Raw genomic sequence first — 24,731 nt, forward strand, 5'->3', positions numbered from 1 at the left:
CCTGATGATATTCAGTATCACAACCTCGAGTGTGATATTGGTTAAATATAACGTTATGACAGAGATTTGTAGATTTAAAAAAGACTGTCAGATTAAAGTCTTTTGAAATCGTGAGAAGGTCTCGTCGCGGTTGCAGCCGTGCGAGCAGTAAAGTTAGAAGATTCAAAGTGTTTGTAAATCAATGATCACAAATATATAAGAAATCAGTTTAAGTTACAATCAGACACAATAACTCCTGTAGCTTTAATCTCAGGGTTAAGGAAAAGATTTGGTTAATAAACAACTATTTATGTCAGGGTTTTGCTCGGTTATCCAAAAGTGACGAGACGACCAAATAAGAGGAAAAGATCATCAGGCACTAAACACTGTGACGCAGGACGTGAGGAAGCATCCCCTGAAAGAAACTGTGTTTTACGGGTCCTGCCTTTACTTGTCATGGCCGCCCAATCCAGACCTGAACCGCATTGAAAACCTGAATGTGTTCAAGAGGAAGGTGGACGGTCACAAGCCATCGAACAACGCCGAGCTGCTCTGAGAGCGGCCTAACGTTATCCAGCAGCACTGATACAGACTGGAGGAGAGCACGCAGAGATGCATGAATGCTGTGATTAAAAAACAGGTTATTCCAGGTTTTCTTTGATTATTCCAGCTCTGAAAAACTTTTTGTTTTCTTAACCAGTCGACACTTTCTGCAGATAAAAGACCTCAATGAGAAGATTTGCTTTGGAAGTAGGAGAAATGTTGTTAACAATAAAAAGTTCATTTGACACAAACACAAACCTGTAAACAGAAGAACCAGAGAAAAACAGATTTTAACAGTGCTCTGTTTGTGTTTTTCTGGAGCTGTATGTAGAACAGCTGAACATTCAAGCCTGTGTTCTGCAAAAACAAGGAGAGAAGTGAACTACGACTTCCAAGGAGCATTTTTGTAGCTAATTCTGGATTGTGTGCTCTTACTGCCAAGCTGAAGCTAAAGATTAAATGTTGTAGATAAAGAGACATTAATTCAGCAAAGGGAGCATCGTATTTTGTTCCAAACTTCAATAATGAAGCGCTCTGAATGGGCTTTGATTACAGCAGCAGGTAGGAGAGCTGGACTGGAGCCCTGCAGGCTGAAGCGGTGAGAGACAAACAGAGACACAGAGAGGAGAACGTTTCTGCTTATCATTTCTAATGGAGGTCATACATGGGGTCTACAAAGCGCAGCACACTAACAATGATTCTTACCCTGTGTCATGCAGATGCTGCACTTTGACACTGATTGAAAAAGAGTGTTACTTTATATGTAAAAATCCTGCGTTTGTTATTGCATGTGGGGAAATGAGATGCCTGCATGCATCCATCTGAATACTGCAGGAATTAACCAGATGAGGCATTCACATGAACAAAGCTGCTGTCTCATCTGCATGTGCGGTGCAGCAGGTGCAGCTGCTCTTATCACGCAGTAGACGCCTCACCTTCCCTGAACACAATGGCCGCCGCTCTGTGTAATATGATCCTGTACGTATTGACAGAGAGGGAACAGGTGCTTTAAATTTGATTAATCATCCCACAGGCGAGGCTCTTATCTGCACGGGAGGCTGGAAATCAGGACCGCTGTGTTACCGAGGTGAAAGGGGGCAGACGGGGTCTGATGGAGTGAGATGAACGTGTGAGTGTACCCAGTGACGCCTCGGGTTTAAAGAGCGCTGCTGTACGCGTGGTTAATGTTTAAAGAGCAGGATGTGAGAATAAATCACGGACACAATGAGATCAGCCAGACGCGGAAGATGTAGGACAAGATCACGCTCGGTAACATTTAAACAGAACAATTCAGACTTGGATTTATCATGAAAGTGTCTGTTCACCTTGTCTTTGTGTGTCTGGACATTGAGAGTTAAAACAGAGTCAAATTCTTTGTGTGTGCCGACAGACTTGGCCAATAAAACTGATTCTGACTTCACCAACGTCTGAACAAAGTAAAACAAAGTAGAACTCAAAGCGAATCTTTCAGCTTAAGTTATATGACACAGAGAGCAAGAAGCCCTGAAGGAGAAGACTTAAAATACTGAAGTAAAACCTTGAAAGCTGCTTGAAAACAAACTTGTTCATACCACATGTGAAGTGGCTGCACAGCCGTTAAAGAGAGGAGTGAGATACTGCTCATTGAAGCGGGGATAACAGTGCACACTTTTGTATGGATTCCATCCATCCATTCATTCATTATCCTCCCAAAGGAATTCCTGGTGATGGACACAAAAACGTGACAGAACTGAAGAAGAAAACTACAGAAGCCCTTAAGAAAGGAAAAATTCAATCTGGTGATCCATTGTCTGGTCCAAGAGTTTTCTCTCCTAAGTTTATGACTTAAGAACAGGTGGGAAACGTGAGTAGTGGTCCTGAAAATTAGCCCGAAAACATGTTTTTTTACAACTAACATTTTCCAGTGAGCACCAGCCAGGATTACAATGTTGAAATTTGAGATCAGGTCTGACTGTCTAAGACTTAATGTATCCTTAGTGTAACATGTTTCATTTATTATGTTAAATTTCTAATCTTTGAATATCTTATGAGCAGAAGTGAAAGAAGTCTGCATTTTTTTACTTAAACAACTGCAAGTTGTTTTACAGTTAACAAAAATACATAAAGTTGAACCCTCAGTTTGACATGTTGATAAAGAAAGGAGTCAGGGGTCGTTTCTGGCTGGAAATATAAAGTCAGTGTTCATGCCATTACACTGGGTTTGAACACTACTGTAATGAAGTTTCCCTCCACACTTTATAATGACTCACACTGATCCACTGTTCCCTTTTGAAACAGCACCGCCTTGTGGTCACATTAACGCCCTGCTGTCCCCCCTCTGTCAGCAGCTAATCTACATTCCCTGGCAGGCTGCTCCCTGTCAGCCAGCTGCTGCCGGGCCCACCTGGTCCTCCGTGATCTGCCTGGAAGGCGCGTTGATGCCAAGCTCCTCCAGCGGGTAGATGATCTGGCGTCGCGGGCGGACTGGGACCGCACAGTTGAGGACCAAATCCAGATGGTGGACGCAGGAATTCTGGGTGCAGAAGAAGAGGGCAGGATGTCAGTGAGCTCAGAGACAGAGAAAAATCCCCTCAGAGGTTAAGCAGCATCAGTGTGAGGGCTCGCGAGGCAGCAGGGTGATAATGAGCTCCGGTGAAGAGGTTAGATGATGCAAGCTTTACACTGGAAAACATCAGCCAATGCTTTTCCCACTGCCTGGTTATCCTCTGCCATTATTCTATTTGCACATCATCATCGTCCAATCTGGTGCTTGTCTGTGGAAGGTAATTAGCAGAGGAAGTGGAGGCCTCTACATGTTGAGGAAATGTCTTATTATGGTGTGGAGAGGTGGAGCTGGCAGCAGTGTGAGCACCTGCTGCCCTGACCCCGGGGACAGCAGCCTGCAGAGGGACGCACTCTGCAAAAGATGACCTGCTTGAGTCTGCTGCAACTTTGAAACGTGAAATCGATCTGTATGCGATCTGCTTTCACAGCTGCAGGTGACGGTTTGCTCTGCAATATGGAAGGTACTGTAGATTGTTTTCTCTTTGTATAAATGTGTAAACAGGAAGCTTTTTAAGTCTGATATGTGATGTTTGTAGCGTAGCCTTCTCATGTCTGTCCAATGTTTTGGCTGCAGCTTTCCAGGAAAAAGAAAAAGAAATGCAACACACCATATTAGCTAGAACTGTCTCCCATACTTACACCATGAAACACCAACACACACTAGCTGCCTTTTATAGCCTCCCTGCTGCAGGTAATTAGATGGACAAGGCCACTTCAGTGGGACCACAAGCTTATAAAAAGACACTTATTTACACTAAAACAAATCCGTCATACAAATATAATGTAGAGAAAGAACATTTACGTTAATGTAAATTACCATTGATAAATCACGTACACTTTAACTAAACATAATCATATAACTGAACATGATCTGTGCCTGGACTCCCCTCTTTCCCCTTAATGGTTTAGTCCACTAGCTCTTTAGGAAGTGCTCAGGCCTGCTGCAATCTTTGGACACTGCCCCTTGCAGAGGAGACATACAGGAAGAGGTGAGTACGGCCATTTTTTTTACAACTTAGAAAAACCCTAAATGCTAAGCCTGAATGACTGACGGAGGTTTCTTTTACACAAAGGCAGGATTCAACAACCCTGTGGAACTCCTACCTCAAAGGAAAGAACCAGATGTTTAACAAAATGAAACTACTTCTCACTAATGAATTTATGGTCTAAAGCTGTAGTTTGAAGTCCTCTTCAGGACAGCATGATGTTCATTTTGTTAGTTATGCTCACGTTTGGGTTAAAAGACAATAAAGCAGGGTATGCTTTAGTGCAGGTTGCTACCCCATTACAGAGAGAGATGTTTTTACTGTTGCTTTACTCTCTTTAAAGCCACCAGACTCCAATGACAAAAAAGGTAATTGTACATGGAAAAACAGAGGAGCTTTGTACGGCTGCTCTGGTCTGTTAGTTTGTTTTATTGTGTGACTGTAGCGTTTCAAACGTTTTGTTCGGGTTAATCACAATATTTATTCAAAACACAATATCACACAAACCTTACCAATCGCGTAAGCGGTGGTTAGTTTCTCCTGATTCTGTGAGCTAAAATTGCTGTCTTCTTAAATGGAGTCTGGTTGCTTTGAAGATGTAAGGGTGAGTCGCCTTCATGTCATTTAGACCAAAAATATGTGAAAATAGGGCCCCAGTTTAAAAATGGCTCGTCATGAAGAATACTTTTTGCATTGCTTGAGCTGAGGAACAGCACACTCTAAAGACTATGTGTATCTGAGCAGACGTGCACAGAGGCTATATGGGGCCTGGTGATTGGGTCCCTGTGCACCCACCTCCTGGCTGGGGTCCGAGGGGTAGATTCTGAGGTACAGGCAGGATCTGTGAGCCAGCCGGAGGACCTCCTTAAACACATGAGTGGAGAAGTGCTGGAAGGAGGGCTTGAGGACAAAGTGGCGTATCTGAGCGTGCTCCTCGTAGCTGTGGTGGCTGAAGTAGATGAAGTTCTCGATGTTGTAGTGGGCTCGGATGTACTCCATGTCCTGACAGAGACAGATCGAGTAAAGTCAGAGGAGCATTCCAAGAAAAAAAATGTGTTAATGCCTTAATTTGACAGTGCCTCTATTTTTGTTCCTTTTAAACCATTATGTCTTGGGTTAGATTTTTGGTCTATAAAATGTCACATAATAGTAAGAATGTGTTGTAGTAGTGTTTCCTGGCATTTCTTACGGGGGCAGTGTGCAACACTGAGCTTCATCCTTTCACGAAAATATTTTGGATTAGACTTTGCAGAGAAGAAATGTTTTGGTGCCTCTAGCTTTTGAAAAATGTCTTAACAGTAGAAATTTCAATACTTTTTAGTTAACATTTCAGTTTCACATTTGGACAGTGACTGGTACTCTGCACCTACCTGCTCGTCTCTGATGATCAGGATCCCCACAACCTCACGGTTCACCTGGGCCACGAAGGCCTGCAGCCTGACCCCGTCCTGACAAACACAAGAACAGAATATACGTGCGTTTAAAAGTGTGTATTGCATTGAGCTTCTCGTAGCGGTCCGGTGCCATGAACACAGAGGAAGCGATTCTGATTCGAGAAGTAATTATCAGTGTTGGAGCTGCAGCAGTGACAGCTGGGGTGTCAGTCAGAGAGGAGAAGCTGTTCAACTGAATTCTCACCAATCTGTTCCCTGGCATATGTGAGATATTCCTCCTTACTCCAAGACAATCATCGTCAGCAGCTCCAGTCACACTTGATCGTCCAAAACAATCAGCGTTTCAATTTAAAATTTGAAGGGATCCCAGTTAGAATTTCTAACCTTGATATTATGCAAAGTCAGATGATTTCCAAATATTGAGCCTGTTACAGGCCAGCTTCTCAAAGGTGGTTCATGTGGAACACTTTTTTTTTTGCATACTGAAGGTAGGTTTAGTGTTAGAGTTTTTAAAGAGAAAACAGGGGGGAACTGCAAAGGTCGGGGGAACAAAGAAGAGACAGAACAATAAACTATGTGCATTTATATTAGTTTAGCAAATTAAACATTATGGAGGAATTATTGTTTTAAATATCAGTAATCCAACACCACCTCTATCATATCTAATACTGTGTTGTCAATACGCTTACTGTTATTAAAAATCATGTGTAAAACTTTAGTGTCCTCGGAGGAAAATATGAGTTAGTTTAGATGATTTTCAACCGGAAGAAATGCAACAGAAGTGGATTTTTTTTAACCCCGTTTGGTGTCTCGGGTTTTCCTCTCTTGCATTAAAAAGCTTCGAGCTTCACCACAGGGCAGCTTGTTGGTCCGCTTTCAGACAACTGAGAAACAGGTGCACATCGATGGTGAGAAAAGCCAAATCAGAGTTTGTTTTTTTGACTTGGTTTCAAATCCTGCAAACTTTTGGAAAGCTGTAAACACAAATAAGAATAACAACAACCTTATTACAGTTCTTCATGGTAAGGCAGGGCTGCATCAGTAACTGCAGTTTAAATAAAACACAAACTTTCCCATGAATCCCAGATGCATCTATATCAGTGTGTGTGCACTGACCAGGTCTCTGCAGGTCTCATAGAAGCAGTCCAGGTCCTGCAGCAGGGACTCACTCAGCCTCAGACCTTTCACCAGATCAGAGACAGCCTGCCGGTCAGCAGCCACAGCGGGCCTCACCTCCACACTCCTGCAAGAACGACCACAAACTAGACATGATCAAAGCTGAGAACTTGCTATGCTGAGCGGCATACCAGGAGAGAAACGCAAAACCTTTGACCCACCCGAGCCCGGTGCGATGGAAGATGTAGAGTTCACGGGGCAGTGTGCTGGAGGCACGGCGGGGAACTCTGTGGAAGCTCTGCAGCAACGGGAACTCAGGGCACAGTGTCGGTACAGTGATGATGCAGAAGTCCAGGTCCTGAAAGACAGACAACAGGTACACAGGAGTCTCTATTTAACGTCTAATTAACTGTTGTCTGCTTGTGCAATTCATAAAGAGACTTATTTTTGTAACAGAACATCAGTCGGATGTCTTAAACTTAACATGCAGAGATGATACTCACAGGGAACAGGTTGAATATATATGGAATAAAGTCCACTGATCTGGAAGAGAAGAAGGAGGAGGAGGGGAAGTTAAGTGAAAATATGTGTCAGTGCCAAATTGTGAATGAAATCCAAGCTGGTGATCACTGCGTTGGAACAACTGGCCGAGCAATCTGCCCCACTGCTTCCAGCCCAACTTCTCGCCTTCAGCTCTGTCACGCTGTCACTTTAAGCGCTCCTCTCATTAATAACATGCTCACTCTCGGCAGGAAGCGACTCGACTTCATACTCCGCAACAGCTGGGAGGTAAGGCGGCGGAGAGAGCAGCCCAGCGGGAGCCAACTAACAGTCACTCTCTCTGCTCTAACACGGCATATGACTGATGGAGCTCTGGACGGCTGCCATCGACGCAACAGCACGGCCTAAAAATGTACCAGTGTTACACTGGGAAACGTGACTGTACTGTTATTGTTTACATCACTAAAATAAACTACACATTCTGTCATAGTGCAGTGTTTTGTTTTACTGTGTACTTTAATTGTTTTATTCATCATTTCAAATGTCAAAATGCTTTGTCTGTTGTGTTTTTCATCTTTATGATATATATATATATTTTTTTTTTTTTTGAAACTAATCATGACTGGACTCTCTGGCAGCAGACATATTGTATCTCATTGGGACCTTTTTGGTGAATTAGGGTTAACTCATGATTATTTATACATTTTGGTGTAAATTGGAACATTTAGCTTCTAAGTTTTGAATTAAAAAATGTTTTATATTATATATTAAATGATACAGTTCATCACAATATATGAAATCAATTCTGCAAAAACACGTTCATCTTTTTATATTTTTCAAACTGTCTCTGAGTAGTGTCATACCTCTCGTCTGAGGCTCTCAGCTCCGAGCTCAAAAGATTCAAATGTTTAAAGTATATAAGTACATATGTAGGAGATATTTATTCGTTCTTAGTATTTAGCTGTGTATTTAGTTTACTAATAATAAGTAGTATTGTTTGGTGGATTACTCTAGATGTTCGCTTTATTTATGAGATATTTGATAATATTTTCTTTTGCTAGTTATTTGTTTAGTTTAGTATAATATATTTACTTTTGCATAATTAGTGTTTAGTTTTCTTTGGGAATTAGGGTAACACTGTGGGCAGTGAGTTTACATAGGTAGGTAAGGCAGGTAGAGGACCAGCATGCACCTGGGTGAGCCTATGGGGGCAGGATGTCTTTGTTTGTTTTGGTGGAAAATAAACCATGAGAAACGCACAGCTCTGAAAGGACTTGTTTTGCCTGCGTACACACATTCCCATGGTGCATCAGTAGTACTTTGTGGACAAATGGCTACTACAACATATATTATTAGTTATTAGTTGTTAGTTATATACTTTTAATTAGTGTATTAGTTATTTCTTCACACAGCTTCTCTCTGTAGTTCTGATCAAACAAACAGAAGAAAGTAGTGCATTCGTTGGGGACTATTTTCAGCGGTGTATCACTCCACACTTTGTGCTCTGGTGGGCTGTGGGGTGGGCAGCAGGACGGAGATCGGGGGACTGAATCAAAATGATCTACAGTGTGTGTGTTCGTGGTGAAGAAGGAACATGTTACTCAATACAACAGTGTGACTCACTGGTGAGCTTTTGGACTTCTATGGCACAGAGAAAGAAGATCAGCTCACTTTCGATTTAGATATTTTCATGGGATTTGAACACATTTAGAAAAATTATGAGCAGCTTTGTCCTTTAATTTTTAGAATTTAGAATTTTTAGAAATACACTGAAAACTCACTCGTTAACACCCTCACACAGACTTCATCCAGGTCTTACCTCGTTTCAAAGTTCTTGTCGATAACGAAGATCTGAATACAGAAAGCGTTGGATTCCTCTGAGACGTGTGCTGTGGACGGCGTCTCCTCCTGCCAACATGCCACAGTTAGAACGAGAACACTGGAGCTACACAGTTTATATCTGATGTGCTACTGGACAGTGGAACATTTCAACTGTTATTTTTAAATGTTTATACCATGACTTGTATCAATGAATTAATTGTAGAAGGGGGACACCATTACAATGCTTCCTTCTTGTGGCTGATCTTCATCAGTAGCTGATAATACCAGCTGATGTGGGTGGTATAAATGTACAGAATTACCTGCTGTGACTCTGATGTTTGGGTTTCTCTCCGTTCTTCTTCATTGTCTCCTGATTCTGACTGAGCAGGTTCGTTGTCTTTTGTTTGCTGCAGTTTGTACAAACCATTAAACTCCCTCAAATCAAAGTCGTCCTGCAGCCGTTTTAAGTCGACATCAGAAGTGACGCTGATGAAGCCGACGGCAACTCCGTCGCTCTGTGGAGGAAACACACAGACATCAATGCACAGAGTCATTTTCATATCTTTGACCTTTTTTTCGTGTAAAATATTGTGTTGCATCTGAACTAACCTTTAAAACACCAACATCAGACAATAACACAAACGAGGCAGCGACCAGCAAGTTCTTCAAGGTAAAAATACTGTTTTTATCAGTGGAGTCTGGTTGCTTTCAAAGAGCTTAGTAACGACTGTTCTGAACACTAAATGTATTGAACCGACACATTCTGTAGCGTTATTTTCAAAGGTTTCTGGCATTCGGCAGGATGAACAACACAACCCTCTGGGGCAATGTTTGCCTGTTTGTTCTCGGAGTGCTGAACACATTCAGACAAAAAGCCCAAAATGCTTCAGATGTCTGGACACAATATGTTCAGTGAGAGCATGTCTTGGCCAAGTATCAGCTCGTATCTGCCATATGCTGCCATGAACACATGTCAGCCCGACTGGCAGGGAGAGAAGATCTGTCGTCTCTCAGGTCCCGAGGGAACGGACCCCAGCAGGGTGTCTGACAATCAGTCAAAGCATCATCAGCGAGACGATTTTACATTATGTTCATACTGGAAGAGAGATTAATGGAAACAAATCATGTAAGATCAGACGAACCAGATAATCTTCAGAAAAAAGAGCTTCTGCTGAAAAAACACGTTCTTCTGTATTAAAGTGAGGAAATGGCTGAACGTCAGAACCAACCTCACAAACAGCTGCATGATTTTCCTCGTTCTGTCCCTCGATGAGCTCTGCCAGGAAGTACGGCCGCTCCACTGACAGCACTTTTGGCTGTTCTGTAAATAAGGGCATGATGTCGTCATGATCTTTAACCCTGCAACGTAAGAAAAAGAGGAGAGGTCCACAACTTAAAGCTCCACTATTACACAGCATATATCCAAATAAGTCAAATTAATCTCAGTTACATAAAAGGGCTAGTTGAATGTGATACTGAACGTGGATCTGAGTAAATTAGGTGGCAATATGTCACGGCTATGGGTGTGTCAGCTTGTTTACGCTGCCCCCAAGTGGCTAATAAGAGTAATGAATGCAGCTTTAAATGTACCCAGTTACAGCACAATAGAGCCATGTGTTTCAGTAAAATGATAAAAGATATTCAACTGTTCAAGAATATGTTGAATTTGGAGTTTGGATACATTTCCATCACCTTAACCTCCACCCTCTTTTCATTGCATTATACGTATATGAACTACAGTATATGTATGGGTTTTATTGTTTTCCAGTCAGATTCTACATAAGTGAGGAGGAATGATCTGAAATCACCTGGCTGGGCGGATATGACGCCTCGGAAAGTGCTCTCGTCTGTGGCAGATTAATGCCAAGCACTGAGGCCCGGGGTCTGTCAGGCGCTGCAGTGGCTCAAACATCTCCTCCAGCGCCGGCTCTGGACAAAAAGCAATCACAAGACTCTTCAGATCTCTTCCAAGTTTGCTTTTTGTATAACTGTTAAAATTAACAAAGAGTTTGATGCAGTTCTTCACCTAAAACACAGACGTTCAGGGTGACCAGACAGATGTATTCAAGCTCTGCAACGGCGTTAAAGACAGCCCTGTTAAGAAAATCAAAACAACAAGGAAATTATCATTTTGAGGTCATTGCATTAATCTTTATGAATCTACTTTATCTGGATGCTTCTTGCTAAAGACTATGTATAAGAAGTGGATGCAGCCACGCATTGTTTTGTTTACTGATTTAACCCATTTCACCAAGATTATGACGGCCTTTTGGGAGGCGGTTGAAGATAGAGAGAGGATAAGTTATCAACTTATGCTAGCACTAGCATGGTTAGCAAGGTGCATCTATAATTCACGGTTACTTTGATAATAATTGGGATGCTTACTTTGGCTTGTGAAATACAGGCTCGAAACAAAATAGACAGCCAATCAGTTTCTTGTACTTCAAGCGAATCCCAAACAGGCCTTTATCAGGTTGCTGTGGTTGCATTTTGTCAATCACAAGTAGCCACACCCTAAAGCACACCTGCTTTATTGTCTCTATTTCTTTAAATGTATTAAAGCAGAGCTAAATCATCCTCAGGAAATCATTATGGTGACATTTCTCATACACTTTTATACAATCGAACTTCTTTTTGCCACCAGTGGAGATTTTCATACCTCATTATTTCCTTTGCACTTGCCAGAGCGAATTCCGGCTTTGCCACAAACAAGTGGAGGAAGAGAGTGTTCAAAGGCTGCAGAGGGAAGAAAAATGGAGTGCTGGATTATTTATGTTGAGGCAAAAGATGTGATGCAGTATTAACAAAAACGATTATCACACATAAATAGCATTAAACTCAAAAACGACTGCACTTTCTGCACTACGTCAGCTGCTCTTTGCACTATCATCTGACTTCATGATTTATACACACTGTGCATTTTTCCGCTCTGAATTGTTTCTGCAGGAAAGGCTCCCAGTGAGCCTGATTCACCAAATCTCCAACAGGGTGATCGAAGAAGGAAGCGTGTGCCAGAATGTCCTCCTTTTCATTGGCCAGAGTCACGGCCAGGTTGGCTTTCTCTCTGGAAGGAAACAAGACCCAGAGAAGATGACATTAAGATGACATTATCATCATATGTCGTCATATATGAGGCAAGATTTAACTGCAGGAAATAAAAAGTCAGTTCAAATATCCTTTGGTATCTTTTCGCAAAAATTGTCCACATCTCTTCTATCCATGTGTGTTCTTATGCTCTAATTGAGTGATAAAATATGGTTGCATGAACTGCTTTATGGCTGCTTTCAATTAATGAATGTTTCAAATAGAGAATGGAGTAAATTGCAGAAATGATTTTTAGAAATTGTGTACATTTTAGTGGTTTTTCTTCCAGCCCAAACTTTGCTTTTGTGAAAGAGAGAATTTCCAAACATATAGTTGTTGTTTTTTTACTGTAATTATTTAATGTGAACTGAGTAAATTATTTGATCAAATCACAAGACTAGATGAATTTAGATTACATTACATTCAACATTTTAGAGATGCTCAGAGAAGGAACCAGTATAATATTATGGAGATGGCCTTCTAACCAGAAAGTGGAAAGGACAATAAGGTGCATATAGGCTACTGCAAAAATATAAATATGGAATAATGATATAAGTAAATATCCATAGAGTTAAGAATAAGCAAATACAGACTACGAATGGATAATTTTAAACCTGGCATGTACAGTACAATGATAACTCTGTACAGAGAATACAACTATATGTGCCTTTATGACAATTAAAATGAGTCTTAGTGAGGTAAAGTAATAAATAGATAGAACTTTGTTGGAAGTATGCTGTCGTGTACTTTCCCATTGTTTTTGACATTTATAAACTAAATTATTAACAAAAATAAATTCAATGGCAGCTGAACACACACGCACAAGTACTTTAGCGTTCCTCTATATAAAAAAAAAAAAGCTTGTTAATTATTGTCTAACTTCATGATTAAGATGATGAAAAAGAAACTTGTTGTCTCACAGAAGATGAATGATATTGACCCTTCCAAAAACGGCCAGAGCTGGGGGGCAGATGAGGCTGTCAATCCCCTGAGCATCCGCTGATTCACTTCTTCTCACGGTTACAGCTTCCTCTTGGCCACTGGATGAAGTTATGGACCTCATCTTCACTATACTTCCAAATAGAAAGACAGAGTATCTCTTGAGTAACGACATTACATCCAACAACAAGAATAACCACAATAAATACAACAACGACATTGACTAGCTTAATTAGTTAAATAAATAAAAACTGTCTTAATGGTGCCCAGTCCAAAACAATTGTTACTTACTATAACTTGCGAGTGAAATTAGAATATATATATATAAATAAATAAAACTGTAGGTTATCGTTACGTCGCAGTTTTAGCCAACTTGCTAACGCATACTCTGTAACCATAGAAACAGTACGCCGCACTAGGGGTCATGCTGCATTCAAGTGCTCTTAGGATGCTCGGGGTTCTCCGATTGGTGTGTTGACGACACTTATGTCGTAATGTGAAAACAAAGTGGACGCTATAGAAAAAATCCCTAGTAATTGATTGTTCAGAACTAAACTAGTCAACTCTACTTGAACAACAATTAAAGGCTAAATCCTTAAATTATATTACAATTAACAAATCAGCCAAAATGTTAATTTGCATTACTCGAATTACTTTAGTCAGTTTCCCCGTAATATGGCGTCACTTTTGTCAACAATAAATTTGGGTACCTTCATTTTCTCCGACTTTCCCTGTTGCTCCGACAAGAGGGAGCCTAAACGTGTATTTTACGAGTCGAAAACCCATTTTTCAGATTTATCCGACACCACCTGAATGGAGGGTTAATGTGAATTCGCAAGGCATTCTGGGTACTGTCATGGTGGCTCGCGCTGGATGTTACTAAAACGTTGTGTTACCCGTTAAAGTTTTTGCTGTCGAAACATTTTTAGCAAGTTTTGGTTGTAAAATTTGGTTACAGCTGCCAGTAAAATGGCTTCCACTGCGGCAGGAAAGCAGCGGATACCGAAGGTGGCGAAGGTAATGAAAAACAAGTCATTAGAAGAACCATGGGCTAACTTCGGTTAAGCTAATGCTAACAAATAGCGCCGAAGTTTAATATAGGAAGCTTCTAGCGACAGATAGTCCTCATGTTTGTTTTTGACCAAATCCAGACGTTGTATAGCTGCAGTCTTATATAACCATATACATTAAGTTACCATTTTAGGCGGTAACGTTAGCCTATGAAACACTTGAGTCTGAACAACAGCTTTGCAGACTTTCCTGTTTACGCTAAATGAGGGCTGCATTGGCTGTTATATTACTCAACCATACTGCACTTTGCTTGTGTTAGTTATGTTTTAATTTTATTCTACAGTGCAGTAGTTATTCCTGTTTTCGTTTACGAGTAAATTACCAGTCGGATTTATTATCTTGGTAAACGGTTTAAGAGTCTGTTTTAAAATGTCTGTCTTAAGACGTGTTTCTCAAACATATTTCCTGTATCTAAAACATATACAAGACTGTTTGTTGAGCCGGCCGTATACTACGGGCCAATCTAGTAGTTACATTAGTAGTAGTTGGAGGAGGAGTTATGATTGTTTATTAGTTTCATTCATACACATACACGTGCTTAACTCACAGATTTACATGACACCTTATACAGCTTGGTAAAACAGCATGTGTAAACAAAGACAACCTTTTAAATGTAAGATTATGTTACTAAGTGCATTGTCTCCCCATTCACAAAAGTTCTGAGTTCTGAGTTCCGCCAAAGCTCCAGTCTTAAATAGTCATCCAAACAAACAAGTTAGCATGGTGTTGAAGAACGTTTTATTGTATTTCAGGTGAAGAATAAAGCTCCTGCAGAGGTTCAGATCACAGCTGAGCAGCTGCTGAGGGAAGCTAAAGAGAGGGAGCTTGAACTTCTGCCACCACCTCCAAAACAGAAGATCACTGATGAGGAGGAGCTGAACGATTACAAACTAAGGAAGAGGAAGGTAAGTGGTTATGGTTTACCTTAAATGTCTGGTACTTTCAGTTTGTACCTGTGTGAAATATGACCATGACATCTACATTCTGCTATTCATACTTGACTTTGTAAAAGAGTTTTAAACACGCTTTTTACACTGTTACATGTTTAAAATAACATATAATAAATTTAAAGTTCCTTTTCATCAAGCCATTTTCTGCTGTTTTCTTTCAGGGGTTCGAGGACAACATCCGGAAGAATCGTACTGTCATCAGTAACTGGATAAAATACGCACAATGGGAGGAAAGCCTGAAGGAGATCCAGAGGTATTGTGTCTTTTACCAGTCAATCCTGAACAGTCCCCAACATGTCTCTGCCGTACAGTTTTCCCTCATCGCTGCTACTTGTGGTTTCAGGGCTCGTTCCATTTACGAGCGTGCGCTGGATGTGGATCATCGCAACATCACTCTGTGGCTGAAGTATGCCGAGATGGAGATGAAGAGCCGCCAGGTGAACCACGCCCGCAACATCTGGGACAGAGCCATCACCATCCTCCCACGAGTCAACCAGTTCTGGTACGAATGATGTTTATACATTGCAGTGTGTGCGTTGGCTTGGGAGGTTTTGTTCTGAAATGTATTTTATTTAGGAGCAAAGATAAAAAAAACAATCTTACAGCAGAAAGTTGATGCAAGAAATAAAAAAACTGGAAGCTCCTCTTTTGCCAAACATTCCAAATGTCCAAAAAAGGACACAAAATACAGGATAAGAAAAAGATGATATTCAAAGAAGAATAAGTAGATTGATAGAGAATCTGTTTTAGTTTTTTGTTCTTTTTTCACTTAAAAAAAACTCTAATTTTATTATTGTATGTATTTGTAACCTAATTAAGTGGCTTTACAAATATCTATTCCAGTTTTTTTAACGTGTAACTTTTTGTCCTGTAAAAGGTACAAGTACACCTACATGGAGGAGATGCTGGGGAACGTGGCTGGCTGCAGGCAGGCGTTTGAGCGCTGGATGGAGTGGGAGCCTGATGAACAGGCCTGGCATTCCTACATCAACTTTGAGCTGCGCTACAAGGAAGTGGACAAAGCCCGCACCATTTATGAGCGATATATCCTTTAGTTTGTATTGTCATTGTTTGTGTTCTTTAACTGACTCCACTGAAAGCAGGTGGCGTTAGACCAAATTTAAACTCACGTTCATTACAGGAGATACATGACCTTCTACACCTTTATTGTGGTAAAAACAGGGAGAAAGCAATAATGCAAGTTTTCAAGTCATGTTAAATTTTTGTTCTGATGTATCTGGAGAAAACATAAGTGACAGTCTTTGTATTTTATAACCTTGTGATGATATTTCTTTGTCATGTTAAAACTCCTTAACTCCTCTGCACTCGTCATGGTTCACCCCGAGGTGAAGAACTGGATCAAGTACGCTCGTTTTGAAGAGAAGCACGGCTATATCGCTCACAGCAGGAAGGTGTACGAGAGGGCGGTGGAGTTCTTCGGAGAGGAACATGTGGAAGAAAACCTCTTTGTCTCCTTCGCCAAATTTGAGGAGACGCAGAAAGAGGTTTGTGTAGTCTAGTACAAAACAAAATGTATACATTCAATGAAAGCCTTTGAACTTTGGGCACTGATGGTTTTAAACATCCCTTTCTTCACAGTTTGAGCGTGTTCGGGTGATCTATAAGTATGCCTTGGACAGAATCCCCAAACACCAGGCTCAGGAGCTCTTCAAGTACTACACCATGTTCGAAAAGAAGTTTGGAGACCGAAGGGGAATCGAGGACGTCATAGTCAACAAAAGAAGGTTCCAGTATGAGGAAGAAGTCAAGGTATTTACCATTGAAACTGGATACTTTTGTAATATCCGTTCAGGTGTTATTAAAAAACAATGAGCCTACCCTCTTCCTCATTGATTCACATGAATATATACTACAGTTGGTACATGTAGCTGTATCCTGTGTTATGGTTACTTCCTGTCCCCATCACCGACGTTATTCTGTCTCTTCTCAGGCGAACCCACACAACTATGACGCCTGGTTTGATTACCTCCGCCTGGTGGAGAACGACGCTGATCCCGACACAGTGAGAGAGGTTTATGAGCGAGCCATCGCCAACATCCCCCCCATCCAGGAGAAGAGACACTGGAAGAGATACATCTACCTGTGGATCAACTACGCTCTGTATGAAGAGCTGGAGGTCAAGGTCGGTTTACTCGCTTTGCAATACTTACTTCAAGAAACTAATGAGAAAGAAATTATATAATGGTGCTGAGCTACAAAAATTCTTATTAAAAAAAAAAGTTATATAAAAGCAGATAAACCAGGGGCCGGTTTCACAAAGATAGACTTTAACTGGCTTAGATATAAGAAATACTCAGACTTCAGATTCAGCTCTAAATTCATCCGTTTCACAAAGCACTGTAGTTTTTGACTGGTGCATTGAATTCTGGGTAAATTAAGACTTTTTTCAAAACAAAAAAATGGCCGACCGAGTAAGCGCATCTAACCGCTCAAATCCGTTTACCCCAGCAGAACATGTTTGTCTATTTGAGGAATTCAACCGTTTTAAGGGCATTTTTACTTGGAAAATTCAGCCAAGAGTGCAACAACAACAACAACAAAAAATTGCAGCAACAGTAAACGGCATTAATCCGACCGTTGAAAGGACCATCAAAGACGTTCAAAATTTGGTGTTACTGGTCAGCAGGTGTCACTGATTGTTACCCTGGTAAAATGGGTCTTTGAGCTGAGTTAGCCTGGGGGTAAGGTGTTAAAATTTGTCAGTCTTTATTTTTGTGAAGTGGTCTAACTTGCATTAGTTTAATCTATGAGCACTATGAACACTATAAACCAGTGTAAAACATCTTTGTGACAGCGGCCCCTGGGGTGTCTACAGAAATAAGTAAAATCATCTTAATTCGAATAGTAAAAATAAACAAAACATTATAAGGAAAAGCAAAAACAGTCCAATTTTTTTATTTTATTTCTAATATATTTAGATGCTATCTCAGCTGAATTTATTGAACAGTTATATATTAAATAAAAATGTATTGTTTTTCCATCAGGATCCAGAGACAACGAGGCAGGTGTATCAGGCCTGTCTGGACCTCGTCCCACATAAAAAGGTTTTTACGTCTTCATATACTTAAAATGAGTCCTGATACTTTGGTGTTTCTCTTAAGAACAAGACAATTCTAGTGGCACTGTGTTAAAAGAAACACTGGTGAAGAGAAAAATTTGTCATTGTAACCTTTTGTCTTGTTTTTATTTTAGTTCACATTCGCAAAGATTTGGCTTCTCTACGCTCAGTTTGAGATCCGGCAGAAGAACCTGCAGGGAGCCAGAAGGGTCATGGTAAGATTTACCGCATCCATCCATCCATCCATTATCTATACCACTTATCCTGTTCAGGGTCGCGGGGGGGGTTGGAGCATATCCCGGCTGTTATTGGGCGAGAGGCGGGGTTACACCTGTACTGATCTCCAGTCAATCACAGGGCTGTCACACAGACAGACAACCTTTCACGCTCACATTCACACATACGGGCAAATTTTAGAGTAAACAGTGAACCTAACGAGCATGTCTTTGGACTGTGGGAGGAAGCCATATTTACAACAATAAATACAAAACAAATAAACAGGCTGACCTAGTTTTTAATTAGGAAAGAGTTTAAGCAGCCATATTATTTTGTACCTGGTCTGACTGCATCATTGATGTCTTCTCACCCTCGTTTCTCTCCTCAGGGTACAGCGATCGGTAAATGCCCAAAGAACAAGCTGCTGAAGGGCTACATCGAGCTGGAGCTGCAGCTGAGAGAGTTCGACCGCTGCAGGAAGCTGTACGAGAAATACCTGGAGTTCAGTCCGGAGAACTGCACCACCTGGATCAAGTTCGCAGAGCTGGAGACGATCCTGGGAGACATGGACCGAGCCCGCGGCATCTTCGAGCTCGCCATCGGACAGCCACGACTCGACATGCCGGAGGTACGGATAACAGTTAGGGCCGGGGAATGTGGACTGAAGATATAACTTATTCACTTTTAGTTTTTTCCTATTTGCTGCTTTTCTAATCTTAATTGAAGGAGTTGTTCTAATCTCTGTTAACTTTGCAGGTGCTGTGGAAGTCCTACATTGACTTTGAGATTGAGCAGGAGGAGTTTGGAAACACGAGAAACCTTTACAAAAGGCTGCTGCAGCGCACCCAGCATGTCAAGGTGAGAACTGCACTTTAGTTTCATGTGCTCGTTTGATATCTAAACAATAATGCTTTTCAAACCTAGAAATATTTGAACTCACGCTGTTGCATGCTCTGATTTCCTCTCGTGCAGGTTTGGATCAGCTACGCCAAGTTCGAGCTGTCGATCGAAGGCCCCGACAGGCTGCAGAAGTGCCGGCAGATCTTCGAGGAGGCCAACAAGAGCATGAGGAGCTGCGAGGAGAAGGAGGAGCGTCTGATGCTGCTCGAATCCTGGAAGGACTTTGAAAAGGAGTTTGGCTCCGACAGCACCATGGAGAGAGTGAGGAAGCTGCTGCCGGAGAAGGTGAAGAAGAGGAGGAAGCTGACAGCCGAGGATGGGGTAAGAACTCGACATCCTTGCTCCTCACCTAGAAACTTCTTTGTCACTTCTCTTAGACAGTTGTTGGGCTTTAATTAGAGAAGGTTCTGTTTGTGCAGCTCAGTTAATCATCCCAAATGGAAGAAGAGCTTTGTTTCCTTCACTGGGAGATAACTGTGATGATAGCCGCTGGGTTAAACCAATAAATATGTACAAGAAATATATTTCATGCAAAACTCTTTGAAGTAGAATATGCATTGATCAGGACAACAGGATCTGTAAGGTGACAAATTAATGGTAGAAGACAGAAACAAAGAAAGTATTAATCCCATTCTCTCTTCCTGATTCTTCCAGTCCGACGCAGGCTGGGAGGAGTACTATGACTACATCTTCCCAGAGGACGCCGCCAACCAGCCCAACCTCAAACTGCTCGCCATGGCAAAAATGTGGAAGAGGCAGCAGATCGTGGACGAGGACGTTCCAGAAAAAGCTCCAGGGGCTGAAGACTCGCCATCCACTGACGAACCTGCAGCCGCTCCGGAAGACCAGCCGGAAAACGACTCTGACAAAAACACTGAGGCCGAAACGGAGCAGGAGAAGACGTACGACGATCGAGACGATGACAACAGCAGCAGCAGCAGTGAAAGTGACAGTGACAGTGATGAAGACGATGATGGAGAGAAAGAGGCAAAAGAGAAAAAGAGGAGTGGCGATCAGGAGCAAGATAGCAGGAGCGGAGATGAAGAGAGAGATGGCAGGAGCCGCGGTGAAGAGAAAGAGAGCAGGAGCCGCGATGAAGAGAGAGATGGCAGGAGTCGCGGTAAAGAGAGAGAGAGCAGGAGCCGCGGTGAAGAGAGAGAGAGCAGGAGCCGCGGTGAAGGGAGAGAGAGCAGGAGCAACGGTGAAGGGAGAGAGAGCAGGAGCAACGGTGAAGGGAGAGAGAGCAGGAGCCGCGGTGAAGAGAGAGAGAGCAGGAGCCACAGTGGAGAGAGAGAGAGCAGGAGCCGCGGTGAAGAGAGAGAGAGCAGGAGCCTCGGTGAAGAGAGAGAGAGCAGGAGCCGCAGTGGAGATAGAAAGAGCAGGAGCCACGGTGAAGAGAGAAAGAGCAGGAGCCGCAGTGGGGACAGAGATAGCAGGAGCCGCGGTGAAGAGAGAAAGAGCAGGGGCCGCAGTGGAGAGAGAGAGAGCAGGGGCCGCAGTGGAGAGAGAGAGAGCAGGAGCAGCGATGAAGAGAGAGATAGGAGCAGCGGTGGAGAGAGAGATGGGAGCAGCGGTGAAGAGAGAAAGAGCAGGAGCCACAGTGGAGAGAGAAAGAGCAGGAGCCACAGTGGAGAGAGAAAGAGCAGGAGCAGCGGTGGAGAGAGAGATAGGAGCAGCGGTGGAAAGAGAGATAGGAGCAGCGGTGGAGAGAGAGATAGGAGCAGCGGTGAAGAGAGAAAGAGCAGGAGCAGCGGTGGAGAGAGAGATAGGAGCAGCGGTGGAGAGAGAAAGAGCAGGAGCCACAGTGGAGAGAGAGATAGCAGGAGCAGCGATGAAGAGAGAGAGAGCAGGAGCAGCGATGACGATAAAGATTAGATTGATGGGACACGAGGGGAGCGACTTTCATCCTGGACTGATTTTTCTACTCATGCATTTCTTTTTATAACAAAAACAACAAAAGCAGCCGTCGAGCAGTCTTTATTGTACGACCATGTCTTCTTTGCATCTGTGCCATTACACAAACATCACTTCAAACTCGCTCGTTGTCTTATTTCTTTAGCAAATCATCATTTAGAATTTACAGGAAATAAAACTGAATGGATTGTTTGGGAATATAAAGTTTGTACAATCGGTGGCTCTCTGACTCTTTAGCACGGAGGAATAGTAAACAAGTATGTACAAGATAACTGAGCAGGAGCTGAAATTAGATGATCCACATGTGATTATCAGGATGAAGAGCGCAGAGAGCCACAGTCTATTGTTATTCGATGTCCTCTGGTCTGACAGGATGAGGCAGCGGGATGATGGACTTCTTCTCCGTGTCCCTGGACAGAGCTTTCCTCATGTCTGCAAGAAAAAAGAAATATAAATCATCTGTTATTAAAACCTATCCTACATCCCTGCTTATTCTGGAGGAACAGCGCCCTCTGCTGTTGGATAATATTGAGCAAGACTGCAGATTTCTCTCCAGCTGAGTCAAGGGTAAAATGTGCAGAACAAAAAGGCTGTTTTGTAATGCTCATTCAGAGTTATCATGGTAATTAAAAGGCATGAAAGAGCCAGCAAAAAAAAGGGACATTTGATTTGAGTCGGTCGTCTTTCAATCGGAAGGTCGGAGGTTCGATCCCCAGCTCCCTCAGGCTACGTGTCGTAGTGTCCTTGGGCAAGACACTGAACCCCAAATTGCTCCCGGTGGCATAGCCAGAATGTGATATCTGATTGACAGTTGGGCACTTTACGTAGCAGCCTCTGCCATCAGTGTGTGAATGGGTGAATGTGATATGTAGTGTAAAAGCAGCTTTGAGTGGTGGCAAAGACCAGAGAAGCGCTATATAAGTACGGTCCATTTACCATTTACTAATCATCTCATTTCAGTTGATAACTTTTCTCACCATAAGCATCTTCATCAGGTTCTCCGTTGCTCGCTGAGTAGTACTCGATCACCGTCCTGTAGACGCTGTAGCCCAGACGTTTGTACATGTTCACCGCCACCTGGTTAGAGACTCGCACGAAGAGATCCACAAAAAATCCACCTTTCCTACAAAACAAGACAACATATTTATAATTAGGTCATTAGCTGTTCACATCTATCACTAAGACAACTTAATTTTCAAAATAAAAAAGGGGAGTGAATTTGATGCTGCCTGAAGTGTCTGGCTTTTTGTTCTTCATAATGATGCTGCTCAGTTGACCTTTTATATCTGTGTCGCAAACAGTAATTATCTCATTAATTACATGTTTAATGAACCTAGGTGTAATGTTACACACCTCTCTGAGATCTCCTCCAACATCTCCATGAGTTTGGCTGCGAGTCCAAGTCGTCTGAACTCCGGGGCGACAGACAGAGCTGTGACGTGACCGTGCCATTCCTCCCGAGCCACAGATCCCTCTGCCTTCCCCATGACTGCAAGCAAGAAAGCCACAAGATCAGTAAGTCATGTGAACTTTGAACTAAGAGTTTATTTTACTGAACCGAAACACAGGAAAGTCTGATGATAGTTTGAAATCTGGCTGTTATGTAAGACAAAATAAACGAAGCACTGAGCACTTCAAATCTAAAACCTAATTCACTTTAACATTGATAGTTTTTTTTTTCATTATTGTTTTCAAGATATGTGTAAGAATTGTTTTGGTCTGTTGTTGGGAGTGAACTTTTTATATCATGATAAAAAGCCAGTACAAATAAAAGTGACAGTGCAGTTGGAGGCAAGGTCTTTTTTTTTTTACAAGCCTCCAAGTCATTAAAACCTCATTTGGAGCACAATACTGGTCTGTTCAAAAAGGTTTTTCTGTTGCAAATAAAAAATTGAAAACATTCCTGTGCAAAAAGGACACGCGCTAAGTAGAAAAATTCTAATATCTGACAAGGCAAACAGGACTTACTGTAGCCCATCAGTTCACCACCAGGAGCCTCAGCGACGATGAAGTACTCCGGCCAGTGAGCCAGGTACTGCAGGTAAAAGGGGATCCCATACTGGAGTTCAAAGGTCAAAGAAATCTACAGACTTTGTTACAAATAAAACACACTGTTTTGTTCTCCCAAGTTATTTCTACAGAGTGTAAATACTCAGTCACCTTTATGTTTCTAATTCAACTACAGCTTTAATACACCACAACTATATAAGAGATGTGAGGTTTAATTTCTGATATGACAGTAATATGAAATGACTTATGAGCTAATATGGCTAGGCTAGCTGATAGCTATATACAGTATATGTTAAATTAAAGGATACAGTTTCTGTCAACGGGTCCAGGTTGCTGTTGGAAAAAAAACAGAAAACATAAGTAATTTCTTGATTGCCTTGTCTATGACAAAACTTCCAAGGGGACATAAATATATTTTATGAAGAGGCAAACCAAACTCAATACAAAAATGAAAAGTTTTCTAATTGTTATGTTATAGACACAAACGAAAATGGGCATTCATTTCAAACGGGTTTATAATTGAAAACACAATACCCGTGCCTGACCAACTAAAGTAATTTTCTTATGATTTCAACAGCTGATGCACTGTTAGCTACTATTCTAGCTAGGTTAGCTTACTAGCTGGCATAATAAGGCGAATAGATGCTCATTTCTACTAAAAAGACACTTAGTAGACTGATAAAATGTGTGCCGATTTATCTAGAGGACACTAAGTATTCAGACAGTGTACCGGTCAGGCATTATGTTCTTTTCTATATTACCGTTAACAATTACATTATTGTATTCTCTGTTACTTTAATGGCGTTTGGTAGAGCATTCTACCCAGCCAGCCGCCTGTCTGTTAGCTTGCTAACGCTGCTGCATACTTTAAAACAGGCTGTAAGGGTGCTTTGGCCACATAAACACAAGACGCTGAAATAAAAATAGAAGCGAAATGTTAAAGCTGACAGGATTTCACTCACATATTGTTGAATTTAAATAAATCATCGCAAGTAAAAGGTCTTAATGTTGTCATCTTGACGTGCTGGTCTGTGTCCTTTCACCTCATAGAGGAAAAGAGACACCGCTTCACTGTAAACGGCTGGACGAAAGAGAGGAGCGCCCCCTGCTGACACGGAGATACTACAGGAATATAAGGTAAAATACATCATTATGTTATGTGATATTTCTTTTTCCTGTTTTTAGGACTAAGGTTAAGTTTTAGTGTGGTGGTACATTTAATGAAGTTCTCTAGTTAAGTATATAATTCAAGCTTCTTTCATCTACATATAAAGACAATTCTATGGTGGATAAAAGCCAATTTCTCTGGTTTCATTAGGCAGACCATGGCTTTGACAACATTAGTCCAACTAACAGATAACAAGCTTTGAAAATGATAGGCACTACTTCAAAGTTAACATGGTTTAACATATCCAAAACACAAACATATGTTCCTTGGAGACAAGATGGTTAGCTAGGTAGTTGATGAATGCTAACTTTAGCTTTAGAGGAAATATCTTTAAAGTTCATCCTCTGTGGGACAAAATGTCGAGGTGATTCATCCAATAGTTTCTAGCACGGCTAAAGATACAATAGCAACATGTCTTCTGAGGGTCAGAGCCCTTGTAACTCAGTAAGGACAGTTTTTATTGTAACTCTTTCTTTAGTTTTCAATGAGAGTTTGGCATCCAAGGTTTCCTCGTCC

General features: G+C 41.7%; 3 protein-coding genes across 3 annotated transcripts in view; 1 reads left to right on the plus strand and 2 right to left on the minus strand.

Moving 5' to 3' along the window:
* Window positions 1-13,031, minus strand: part of cfap61 (cilia and flagella associated protein 61) — a 31,849-nt gene extending 18,818 nt beyond the window's left edge. Inside the window, exons 1-14 of the mRNA XM_069657678.1 lie at window positions 12,889-13,031; window positions 11,798-11,948; window positions 11,544-11,620; window positions 10,911-10,978; window positions 10,693-10,813; window positions 10,114-10,243; window positions 9,271-9,399; window positions 8,883-8,965; window positions 7,066-7,105; window positions 6,784-6,920; window positions 6,563-6,689; window positions 5,423-5,500; window positions 4,848-5,054; window positions 2,906-3,034 (exon numbers count right to left, since the gene is read on the minus strand). Coding sequence (XP_069513779.1) covers window positions 2,906-3,034; window positions 4,848-5,054; window positions 5,423-5,500; window positions 6,563-6,689; window positions 6,784-6,920; window positions 7,066-7,105; window positions 8,883-8,965; window positions 9,271-9,399; window positions 10,114-10,243; window positions 10,693-10,813; window positions 10,911-10,978; window positions 11,544-11,620; window positions 11,798-11,948; window positions 12,889-13,031 — 1,620 coding nt within the window. The remainder of the gene's footprint in view (window positions 1-2,905; window positions 3,035-4,847; window positions 5,055-5,422; window positions 5,501-6,562; window positions 6,690-6,783; window positions 6,921-7,065; window positions 7,106-8,882; window positions 8,966-9,270; window positions 9,400-10,113; window positions 10,244-10,692; window positions 10,814-10,910; window positions 10,979-11,543; window positions 11,621-11,797; window positions 11,949-12,888) is intronic.
* Window positions 13,032-13,769: 738 nt separating this feature from the next.
* On the plus strand, window positions 13,770-22,243 carry crnkl1 (crooked neck pre-mRNA splicing factor 1). The gene is made up of 14 exons (XM_069687000.1): window positions 13,770-13,924; window positions 14,731-14,883; window positions 15,090-15,181; window positions 15,272-15,430; window positions 15,806-15,972; window positions 16,255-16,433; window positions 16,528-16,698; window positions 16,880-17,071; window positions 17,934-17,993; window positions 18,142-18,222; window positions 18,612-18,851; window positions 18,980-19,081; window positions 19,196-19,444; window positions 19,778-22,243. The coding sequence occupies exons 1-14, from the start codon at window positions 13,877-13,879 to the stop codon at window positions 20,996-20,998; spliced, it is 3,114 nt and encodes a 1,037-aa protein (XP_069543101.1). The 5' UTR covers window positions 13,770-13,876; the 3' UTR covers window positions 20,999-22,243.
* On the minus strand, window positions 21,076-24,085 carry naa20 (N-alpha-acetyltransferase 20, NatB catalytic subunit). Its single transcript, XM_069687009.1, has 6 exons — window positions 24,010-24,085; window positions 23,356-23,380; window positions 23,006-23,096; window positions 22,391-22,526; window positions 22,015-22,160; window positions 21,076-21,469 (listed from the first exon to the last, which is right to left on the minus strand). The coding sequence occupies exons 1-6, from the start codon at window positions 24,060-24,062 to the stop codon at window positions 21,384-21,386; spliced, it is 537 nt and encodes a 178-aa protein (XP_069543110.1). The 5' UTR covers window positions 24,063-24,085; the 3' UTR covers window positions 21,076-21,383.
* Between the last annotated feature and the right edge of the window lie 646 nt (window positions 24,086-24,731).

Source organism: Semicossyphus pulcher, unplaced genomic scaffold (assembly GCF_022749685.1).
Source record: "Semicossyphus pulcher isolate SPU_LCO1_2020_fin unplaced genomic scaffold, fSemPul1.0.p SCAF_11, whole genome shotgun sequence".
In the NCBI taxonomy this organism is placed as follows: domain Eukaryota; kingdom Metazoa; phylum Chordata; class Actinopteri; order Labriformes; family Labridae; genus Semicossyphus; species Semicossyphus pulcher.

What these genes read in the sequence shown, in the direction of transcription:
- crnkl1 (XM_069687000.1), top strand. Translation starts at nt 13,877, where the DNA reads ATGGCTTCCACTGCGGCAGGAAAGCAGCGGATACCGAAGGTGGCGAAG. An exon ending in ACAAACTAAGGAAGAGGAAG is followed by an intron (nt 14,884 to 15,089) that starts GTAAGTGGTTAT and finishes GTTTTCTTTCAG; the next exon opens with GGGTTCGAGGACAACATCCG. An exon ending in CCGCACCATTTATGAGCGAT is followed by an intron (nt 15,973 to 16,254) that starts ATATCCTTTAGT and finishes ACTCCTCTGCAC; the next exon opens with TCGTCATGGTTCACCCCGAG.
- naa20 (XM_069687009.1), bottom strand. Translation starts at nt 24,062, where the DNA reads ATGACAACATTAAGACCTTTTACTTGCGATGATTTATTTAAATTCAAC. An exon ending in TTATTTAAATTCAACAATAT is followed by an intron (nt 23,381 to 24,009) that starts GTGAGTGAAATC and finishes TTTTTCCAACAG; the next exon opens with CAACCTGGACCCGTTGACAG. An exon ending in TGGTGAACTGATGGGCTACA is followed by an intron (nt 22,527 to 23,005) that starts GTAAGTCCTGTT and finishes TCTTGCTTGCAG; the next exon opens with TCATGGGGAAGGCAGAGGGA.